Genomic DNA, 11,237 nt, shown 5'->3' on the forward strand with positions numbered 1-11,237 from the left:
CATGGTTCTTTCTGCATAATTAAGTGCTGAGAAGATTTTGTTTGACTTAACACCCCTCCCTCAGCCCACACCCTGCCACATAATAACTTACACTGATTATTGGCAATTGCCTAAATTGCATATATCTGTACGCTCTGTGATCACTCTCATGATCTTTTTATTGAGGTCAGAGTTGAATCTAGTGCATTTTCTTGATAAAAATTTCCTATGGTATAGCATCAGCAATGTTTCTATTTCATAAAACTGTATCCCACCTTAGCTTGAGGCTTCTTCTTTTTTTTTTTTAATTTGGAAATGGTAAATAGTATTTAAAAATTTCAGAACAGAGTTTATAAGCAATCTCTTTAGATCCTGAGGCTCTTGCTATTTATGTATTACAGTATTAAGATAGGCAAAATTAGAAGTTAATATTTCATCTCTAATTGGTGAGCTCAAAAGGCTCCCACCTATGAGGCTAATTAAGCAAGGTGACTTCAACTCATTTCACTACATTCTCTCTTCCTTCTATTTCTTTTCACTCTTCCATTTGCTGCAGTAAAATAAAGAAACAGAAAAAAGGAAAGTAAAATAAAACAACAAAATAGGATTTTTTTCCAGTTACTAAAAGGAAGTACTGGAGGAATTGCAAAATTACAAATGCTGGGCATTTGCATCTACCCAGAGTTCTCTTTTCAGATGTTGTAATTTAATTTTACAGGCTTGATTTATTACTATACATTTTCCTCCTGTGAGCAAGCTGCAATTTCTATTGCTTCAAAATAGCACCACTGCAATACATTAGAAAGATTTTACTAACTTTGAGATTTTAGCAATTGTTATTAAAAGGGAATTACCTTGTTTTCTTAGAACTACATCCCTAAGCTTATATGAACAATTCTTCTGTCTTAGTAGCTACTGCCATACACATTCATCTAGAACATTTATCTATTTCAAAAAGTCTTTCAACACTAACCAGCAGAAAAAAAGGGGCTGTTTGGTGCTAAAAAAGTATTGAAATTCAGTACATCAGAGAATATATTCTCAAAATATCAGTATTGTACAAGTTGACCATTAACTTAAAAAATGGAAACTTCAAATAATTCAGCAACTTAGCCTCTATCACCTTGTTTCCCTCAGCCCTCACATTCTCTTAGAATAGGAAAGAATGAATGGGATTATTGTTATCCTGACGGAATGGCAAGAGAAGAGGTCTCTCTTAATAGGAGTAGGAACAAACCAACTCCTTGCTTCTGGGGAATTCGGAATTCTCCCCCTCAGCTCTTTATTTATGGTCTATGGCTATTTTCTCTCCAGACAAAAAGACACATTACCAAGACTCATTCAGTAAAGCAAAGATTTATAGAGTCTCAAATGCTTTGGTCACACACTGACTTGCACTGTGAGAACATTTTTTTCTTTTTTTTACCCTTTGTTAGTAAATGACAAAAGTGTTACTCTTTACTATTTTCAGTAACAACTTAAATTGACAATCACAACTGATATGGCTTGTTCTACACTTGGTGGCCACATCCTTGAAGCCCAAAGTTTTCTCATATACTTTTATAGTACAGAGTAGATGAGAGACAAAGCAGATAATGTTTTATAGGGAGACATTATTCTTATTTAGGGGAACTAAAAATTAAATGGTGTGGAAGATGCTTCAGCTAAGCTGGAGATGCTTAGGATTCAATATAAAGTTCATTAAGAACTGTGGGAACCTCTCTACCAATTCCTAAAAGAGCAGATCAGGCCTTTATGCTTGACCAATTCTGCATACACAAGTAGGCCCAGTTGGACTTAGGGATTTAACAGGAAAGATCTGCTTTCTTACATTTAGGTATCTTGTTACTTCGTGGTACAGAACTGGAGCTGGAGTTGCTTGGGGTATGTGAAAAGTTATCCTGGTCTGGGAAAGTCTACGGGAAAGGAATACCCAGGTATGTTCTGCCATCTAGTGAGCCTTGTTCAGAAGAGCAATCTGTGCTCCTTTTGAAAACAGAATATGAAATTTAGGGAAAAGATTTCCGAGTTCATAGCTTTCTCTACTGGAAAAAACTAAAGATCTTTACCAGCAGAAAATTTCCCATCTGAGTTAGGCTAGGGAAAGTGTAGACTGCCTGATAAATCCCATCTGAGCCAGATATTCGACAACGCATTTTCATTTTGAGACTTGTGTCAGTTTGTTTGAGGTTTTTCAGTCTAAAAGATTAAAATAGCCTTGTAAATCCTCTCAGTGACTGATTCAGGTGTCTCTCTGTTGGGTAAATGAGCCTGTTTATTGGTGTTTTAATCTGGAAGTTGCTGCCCCACATTTCCAAGGGAAGCCAGTCATTGGCAAAGTTGGATGAGGTTCTATCTTGCTGGTTTGTTTCTAAGTACTATTGATTTTCCCATCTGTGACAGCAACTGCCATTTCCTCCATTTCTTCCCAAGTGGCAACTTCCCATTTGCTCTGCAACTATCTCCAAGGCAAGCTCATGTTCCAAAACCACTTTGAAATGCTACTACATCAAATATGTAACACTTAAAAAAAGGTACCAAACAAGAACGAAACATCTTCACTGAAATCTCTGCCTGGAACCTCTCTTGTACCTGAGTTGCTTTAGGGTTCAATTATGAAGGTATTTTAGAATCCCTTATTGAATATTTCAAACTCCTAAACAGTACAGGAGGACTTTTTCTTTCTCTGGCAACTATTTTAAGCCTTTATTGAGATGCAATGAGGTTCAAAAACAGCAACGTAAGGAACTGCAAAGGAACACCAGCAAAGTAAGAAAGTGCAAAGAAAATGCCCAACCCAGGAGAAACCCAGGAAAAAAGCCTTTCTTCTTATGCCAAGCAGAATTCAACAGCCAGCTTTGACTTTACCAGATCCAGCCAAAAATTGGAAATAGCTGCAGATGTATTTCTGTGGCAGGTTTGTATATTGAACTGGAGTTTATACTTCCCCAAATGAGCACAGGGCTTAATGTCAGTCAGTGTATTTAGGAGATATTTTGACTTGCCACGGTTTGCTCTTTTCTGCATTATAGAAATATACCTGGTGTCATCATCTTTTCAAGTCAAAAAAAAATAGCATTTGCCTTCAGTGAGAACATGGTATAGACTGGTGCACTTAACCAAAAGCAAATGAGGAAGAGCTGAAGATTTATTTACATTGAGACCCTTAAATAGCTCATGAGAGCTCTGACTTGACTTTTTCTACCTTTATGTCTCAAATATAAAGATCATTTGATTTGTCTGCTTTATGCCTAACTAAAGTTCCTACATTTGTTTAATTTCAATACATCCAGAAACAGAACATCACAGAAGACAGAGTTTGAGACTGTTAAAATTCTTGATTTTTTTCATATTTATTTGACTGTAAAGATATAAATCAACTTTTTAATTCTCTTAAAAATCTAAGATCAGAAAAACCTTAATTTGAAACAGAATTGCCTTTAGAATTATATTGCTGCCTCATTTAACTCATTCAGTTTGAAGGTTTGCATTTTGGTCATCAATGGCTTTAAAAGCTCAGTCCATTTGTAACACATTAATACCAAGGGAATTTAAATAGTATCAAGGAGCATATTTTCCAAATGAATGAATAGCCAAATACATTCCTTAAGTTTCTAGATCTCTGGGAAATGGAATAGCATTATGAGGTGCTTTAATGCCTCATCCTTTATTTCAAATATAAGCCTAAGTTTGAGAAGTTTGATATATGGTCTTACCTATTTTGCAAATATATCTTATTCAAGCAAACTCCACTTATTTTACCTCTTTCCTGAACTTTTCATTCTTTAGCTGCCTTATCAATTCTGTAGTGTCACTGTCCTCCTACCTGGATACACTGTGTTATTTTGTGAATGTATTTCTGCTAAAAAATCAGGCTCCACATTTTTTATTAGACTTTTCCCTTGCTTTTAGTTTTCCCTCAGTTTGTTCTACATTTTAACTCTGAAGCAGAATATGAATACAACATAATCCTCAACCTTCAGACAATCTGAGGCAAAACTAGCAAGACCTAGTCCCATATATATAAATACTTTCTGATATGTCTGTGTACAAAATGTGTGCTTTCTATATTTTATTTTTCCAAAATAAATGCATGAGCATTTTTTTCAGAATCTTTTCAGTACTTTGAAGGCTCCTTACCTGGCTGGTAGACAGAGGGCTTTATGCTGGCAGTAGTAACAACTCTCATTTTTGAAGCAGCAGAAGGAGCAGGACTTTCACTGTAGCTTCCAGAGACTGGCATTGGTGTATATGACTGGGTTGTGTTTCTAAAAGCAAAATGTAGGTGTGAACAACCTTATAAACAGCAAAAATTACTGACCATAAAGTAACAGACCTGGCAGCGTCCAGAGCACTCCAAGAGGAACTGTCTGTGAGAACTAGAGAGAGAATGTTGGGAGATTCATCAGTCTTTATCATTGCTAAGGAAGTCTTGGACAATTCTTTGGAAAGAAAAATTAGTCAGATAAGGATTTCAAGCAGTGGCACGTATCCTGTTGTTGTCACAGAAAATAGCTTGCTGAGGGAATATGACAAATTTGAAACTCTCAGTTTAACAAGGGATGAGGCTTCACAAAGCTGCACACGAAGTTTGTGTTTTCTGTTCCTCTGCAAACAAAAAGGCCTGGTCTTGTCTAAGATAAATCAATGAGAGATACCTAGATTTTAAAATTTACTTGCTCAACACAATTACTACTATTACAAATGATAATTAGTATTTATATACTGTTATATTCTTTTCAAAAATATTGAAGTGATATTTAATTTTTTTTCATGACTATCTCTTTTCCATATTTAGACTGACACCAAAATTTACATATATTTTCCTAATGTTCAGATTCATCCTTCAGAAAAAAAAAAAAAGATATGTAATATTATGATCCACTTTCTTGCAGTCCTAGAATAAAAACATTTGCTCAGGATTCCAAACATTAGTAAGAAACAGTTTTTCTCTATTTTATGGCTTAGATGATGATTCTCAGTTTGATTACAGTAACAGATTAAAAAATATGCCTCCTCTATCAGCCAGTTACTTGGGATGATTCTGTCTGTAGTGCCTGTGCATCACAGACTGCTAAAAGAGCATTACAGTCAAAGCAAGCATGAGAGAATAAAGAAGTACGAGGAAGGGAAGCAAGAGATAATGAGATGTGTGCAGTAAGAAAAACCTATTCACTACAGAACATCCTTCTTACCCACCCTGAAAACACAGTTTTGTTTTTTTTTTCCTTCAGTGTCACTGCCCTATGAACTAGTTACAGATCTCTACCTATTTGTGCTGACAATGAATGAGTTATTTCCATAGGGGGTTTGTCTATAGGAAAACATCTGTCAGCAAGTGAAAAGGAGCATTCAGCTTTGCCAGATTATTGCTCCATCTTGACTTTACTTTTTTAAGAGTGGAAACAGAAGCCATCTGGAGAAAACACATGACAGTCCCATATGGCAAACCCAGCAGATTTCTCCAGTACAGGTAAGAAACGTTCTAAGATATGGAAAGTTTCAATTTTTAATTTTGAACAGAATAAACCTGTCCTCAATGTAGCTTTTTGCTGCTCTGACAGTGTTTCTACTATAGATCTAGTTTGCATAGCATTGCTGCCTCAGGCTAACTTATTTTGTCTATTTAGCAAGACCTAGAAACTTAGCTATTGCTACAATGGCTATAGCTAATTATTTCTGTACCAAGTCCAGGACTTAGGCCTGGATTTGGGTCCACTATACCATGGGTGAACACAACTCTTCAAGGTAAACTATTTTAGTGGGTTTGTATTCACTGTAAATTCTGTTGTGAACTGTGCTGTGATTTGTAACTGCCAAAGCTGTTCTAAGCACCGTAAAACTTGCTGTTTTCCATTCTTTCCATCTATTTCCTGATGATACCTCCTGTGTGGGGCCTAAGAAGGCACTGTGCTTGGGATCACTGGGCAGAGGCCGCTGCTCCTGCCATAGCACAGGGACACAGACACTGTGGGCACACTGGCTTCACCCACAGCTTTCAAAATGCCATTGGTTAAACACACCATCTAAAGATTTGTTCGTGTTTTAAAATTTGCTACCCAGGGTAAACTAGAGAGCTCAGTGCCCAATATTTACAATGTGGGTTAAAAGATTTTAAAATTATGTGTTGCACAGCCGTAATCTGTAAATGTCATCCAGTCAGGAAAGTCTACTCCCAGGTGCACAGGTCCAGTGGTTAGAAAGACTCATTTGAATCTCTCTTAATGCACAAAATAAATAAAGAAACCCTGAACCAGATTAGTAATACTTAGACTGTCATGAAGAAAAATGGTTATTCAAAATTCAAGTGTTTCCCAAATGTAATATCATAGTAGAGCCATACCACAGATTTCCTTGTGGTCAGGAAAATGAATCTGAAAAAAACCCAAAACAACACCCTCCTCCCCACACTCATAGTACCAGAACCATAGCAAAATTAAAAGAAGTAACAAAAACTTCTAACCCTTTACATGTGTATGATGCTACATACATGTATGTATGATATTAAATACAATAAAGAAGATAAGAAAGCTTGTCAAAGAGAAATAAAGTGTTACACTATATCATAAAGGGTTTAGTGGAACAAAAGATTTATCAGAATATCTGCTGAAGAAAAGGAAATGAATGGCATGTGATTAAAAGAACAAGAAAAAAAAAAAGAAAAAAGAAACAAGAAAGAAAGAAATAAAGAAAGAATAAAAAGATGTTGTAAGGACCAAAGATGCTTTAATGGATCAAGAAGCACTGGCAATTCAAAAAGCAGTGAAAGCAATCTTATTGAATTTATCTGTAGCAGTCAATGGCATGTGACAGGCAGCAAATTAAATACTGGCTCTGAAAACTATTAGTTGTCAGAAAAAGAAAGAGTAAATATTTCTAAGCAGATCATTTTTATGTTAACGCTTCACTAGATGCCTACTAGTAGCAATAAACTGATTTGTTAAGTGCTTTTAAGGTAGAATAGCTGCACAAAACATTTTTATACCTCTGCTTTGACTGGTAGCTGATGGAGGTGGAAGAATGCCGGTTGAAACTAAAATGAGACAAAAGTGGTATTTGAAAAAAATATACACAAAAGATTGGGATATCTTGCCCTACCATGAATTTCCTATGAGTAAGAAGTATTCTTAAATGCTAAAATAAACAACATGTACATATTTTTATTCATATAAGATGAGTATTACATTACATTTTGTTTTCTTATTTAAGCTGGGAATCACAGTGAAACCTGAAGAGGGGTAACATTAAGTCAAAGAGTTGAGTATATTGTTCCACAAGTCACTCTCATCTGATCTTGTTACTCGATTGTGGAACTCTAATTATTTTTATTAGCACAAAAAAGTAAATACAAGGGATTTTTCTCAGTGTCATAAGTTTACATTGCATCAAACCCGAGAAGCAAACCCTGAATGAACCAAAGGCCAAAGATCAGGGAAGTGCCCCAGCTTATGAGGCAGCTCAGAGAACCCCACAGAAATGACAGGCTGGCATAGTTGAAACAAAAACATCCACCCACCATGCTCAACTTTTGCCTTGAAGAACCTTTCTACTTCTACAGTCTTAGGTAAACAGGTAGATTTTTTTTTTTTCTTGGAGAAAAAGCATAATTTCAGAAAAGAAATGAGTCATTTATGCAAATACAGGAAGTACTTGAAAGCCTGCACAATCTATGATCTGAGAAACAAGAGGATTCAGAAAGAACAGAGCTCCTGTCTGCAGGGCAGTGCAGCGCTACATGGCATCAATCCCATCCCACAGAAGCACAGCCCACATTTCCCAGAATCACCAGGAGTCTGCCTTATGCCAGTTATTTTCCTGACTTCTGGAGAAGGGTTCTTCTTCCCTTTACCATGGACACAGTGCTTGGATTAAAATCTCCTGATCAAAAGCTACACTTGACCTTTAGAACCGTAATTGTAACTCTCTCCATTGTTTCTCCTGGTTTTGTATTCCCAGAGTGCTGTCACATAGGGTGCCCAGCTTTAACCCTCTGGATAGAATAACCCATCCCTAAAGAGCTTCGAGCTTATTCAAAACTCTCCTGCTGTGCTTGCTTCTGTTAAATTAGATTGAAAGAGGAATAGATAACAGTATGTCAGATTTCACTGCAGATGTAAAAGAGTAACACAGTCTGTTAAAGGTTAGTGATTTACTTCAAACACTCCTCTTCAGGAACATTATAAAGATTTTACTCATGTTAAGTGTATGCATATGCTCACAAAAGCTAAGTCACTATAGAACTGGATGTACTAAAGGTTAAAATCAGATTTAAATAGTTAAAGATATTAATCAAGAAATCCTCCTGCATTTTCTTTTAAAAGCAACTAGAAGGAAGAAAACACCAAACACTGCAATAATGGTGATAAAATCTCAGCCTCATCTACCCGAGAATATCCCCAGCCTGTAAAACAGTGTTGTTATTAAGGTCATCCATATTTTATTTTGAAATAAAATTGTATTAAAAACATAATACTCCTCTGGTGTATGTCAAGCTGAAACTGGATTTTTAAGTCTGTATTTTGGCATACTAAAGCATCACTTGGTTTCTAAATGAAAACTACCAGATGCTCAACAATTTGAATTATACATCAGTTTAGAAGCCAGTTTGAGTCCCTTACATTTGAATACACATGCTATAATACACAACACTTTTTAAAGCTAACATGGAAGAAGTACACCAAGATAAAGAACCTATTCCAGCTGCAAGACAGCCATCCAAAACCAACCAACCAACCAGAGTTTACTTCTTGTACTTGATTATCACGAAACCAAATTTTTACAGGTCCTTAAAGTCTCTGATTTGCCTTTATGTCCCTGTCCAAGCCAAGACAATAACATTTGCCTGTTGGTAATGAGGAAGCAGATGACAGCATCACACTTGTGTCATCCATTGACAAAGCAGCAGTGTATAAAGTTGATATGCTGTAGATCTTTTATATGTGACCGAAATAATTGCCAGGTGCAAGCAAGAGGACTCTGATGAAAGCATTTCTTTTTGAAATGGACAGATGTTTTTCATAGATTCACAGAATATTTAAGGTTGGAAGAGGCCTCAGGAAGAATCTGATCTCACCTGCTGAAAGCAAAGCTAGCTCTGAGGTCAGACCAGGTTGCTCCATGTTTTAGCCAGTGACGTCTTGAAAACCTTCAAGATTGGAGACACAGCTTCCCCAGGCAAGTCACTTCCTTTCAAAGGGGCAGGAAAAGCAGCAATGGTCCATGCCAATCTAATTTACTAATTTATTTTCAATTCAAATGTCCCAATATCTCAGTGTCATCTTTTTATCCTCATTAGAATTTTGTTTCACACTGATTAGTCCATATTGGTACGTAACTACAAATGAATTTACATGGATTTGAGGCCTCACACTGCTTCCCTTGTCCCATTAAATGGATATGAAATTTAAGGGAAACAGAAAAAAGCTCTAACAAAAATAATTTTACATTACCTCTAAAAAAGACATGCAAGTAGTGTCAGCAAGTTACCTTTCTACTAATTCTATATGTAAATTATGCATAATTTTTGCTTAACTTGTCCCTTCCCATGGAACTAGATGATCTTTAAGATCCCTCCCAGCCCAATCCATTCCATGATTCCATGATTTCCATGGCAGGAATGGAAACAAGCTTTTAGGAAAGATTTAGATGGGTCCTATGATACAGACTGGTGAAACATGAATAGATGTACTCTGTCTGGCCAGAATAGTCACCAAAGCCTCCATTTAACTTCATCTTCTGACTGATAGATACATTTCAATCTTTAGCTGAGAGAAGCCCTAAAATCAAGTCTTTTCTGTAGCTCAGGAGAAATAACAGGTTTTTAATCAAACTCAAATGTGCACAGTTCTTAATTATTGAGTAAAAAGCAAGGAACCTTACCCGAGTACAAGGGGCTTCTTGAAACTGAAGTTACAATTGGTATACGTCCACTCATCAGCAGTTAATTTTGTTTCTTACATTTTATCAGCTCCATATTGGGATTACTTCCCCTTTGTAATTCCCATGGCTGTAAACAGACATGTTCACATCCTAAAACTGAAAACTCTTCCAATCTTTGGTTCCGTAGCTATTTCATTTTTGCACTGGTTTCAGTGATATGAAGCCAATCAAACTGCTCCTAACTACTACCTGTGCTGCTCACTTAACTGTTCTGTGATTCTTTTGAGAAAAAACATCACACTTCTTGGTGTGAAACCTTCAAACTTGTGCCCTTTGTCAATTTCCAACATCGCCTTTGGGTGATTCCTAACTTTTTTTTTATATAAAAATAAGACACACATGGATAATTACAATCTCAGATGTATTGTTGATTGAGTTTTTCATTATTTCTGAAAACTGTGTTCAAATGAGTCTTAAAATCTACTGCTTTTTCCTCTGTTAGTTGTCAAAGTGTTACGAAAGCAGTGAAAAGGCTTAGAAGTGAGGCAGTACAGCAGCATTCTCTCTTTCTAGCATTAAAAGATTCCTGTGATCCCACATTTTCACCAAGAAAAAAAAGGTCCATCATTCTCACCCAGTGTCTCTAGACAATTTTCCTTTCAGGATGGCAAAAGCAGCACAAACCAACCTCCAGGAGGAGCTCCAAGAGGCTCCAAGAGGACCTTGTGGTCACATACCATACATCTAATACTTAGCTGTTTCCTAACTGGGTTGTCATGCAGAAGATAAGGAAGGAGCTATTCCTTTAAACACATTGTGCTTTTTCTCTGCCAAGTCAATCCCTTCAGAAACTGAAAACCTCGTATCAGAGAGCATAATACAAAATCAAAACAAATTAGGTTAAAAAAAGAGAGCTTTACAGATATACCTAGACTGAGATGAGATAGCAGATGAAATAGTGGAAGCTGCTAATGACATGTTCTTGGGCCCATGGAAAGGCTTAGGCTGGGAAAGAGAGCTGGGGGCTGCAAGAACTCTGCAGAAGACACATAAGAGCATGAAAGCATGAACAAAATGATTTAACAGGGACACAAATCATGACATCAGAACCAAGCTCTGGCAGGATTCAGACGCAGAAAGACTGCTGCATAGTTACCAGGAACAGGTTTTCTGTAGCACACATCTGCAGACTTACAGAAAAGCACAACCAAGCACATTCCTACAGAACACAAGGCAAAATGCACACATTATGGAAAAATTTTAAAATCAGACTCTCTCAATAACTAAGAAAGACAATATTACAGGACAGGACTTTTGTCAATGATACATGCTTTTATCCAAAAGATCTGAAGATGTTTGAGTCTAAATACAAGATAAAA

The 11,237-nt window shown here is 36.5% G+C and overlaps 2 protein-coding genes across 7 annotated transcripts in view; one reads left to right on the forward strand and one right to left on the reverse strand.

Moving 5' to 3' along the window:
• Nucleotides 1-5,452, forward strand: part of LOC147651946 (uncharacterized) — a 45,261-nt gene extending 39,809 nt beyond the window's left edge. The window contains exons 4-5 of the transcript XR_015290165.1: nt 1,817-1,916; nt 5,378-5,452. The gene's annotated coding sequence lies outside the window, so the exon portion shown is untranslated. The remainder of the gene's footprint in view (nt 1-1,816; nt 1,917-5,377) is intronic.
• LDB3 (LIM domain binding 3) overlaps nt 1-11,237 on the reverse strand; it is a 116,270-nt gene that overhangs the window by 12,502 nt on the left and 92,531 nt on the right. For all 6 annotated transcript variants that reach the window (XM_023930277.2, XM_086900905.1, XM_023930280.2 and 3 more), the window contains one exon: nt 4,120-4,247. In XM_023930277.2, the coding sequence (XP_023786045.2) occupies nt 4,120-4,247 (128 nt within the window). The remainder of the gene's footprint in view (nt 1-4,119; nt 4,248-11,237) is intronic.

The sequence above is a fragment of the Cyanistes caeruleus genome, chromosome 8 (assembly GCF_971803275.1).
Source record: "Cyanistes caeruleus chromosome 8, bCyaCae1.hap1.1, whole genome shotgun sequence".
Lineage (NCBI taxonomy): Eukaryota > Metazoa > Chordata > Aves > Passeriformes > Paridae > Cyanistes > Cyanistes caeruleus.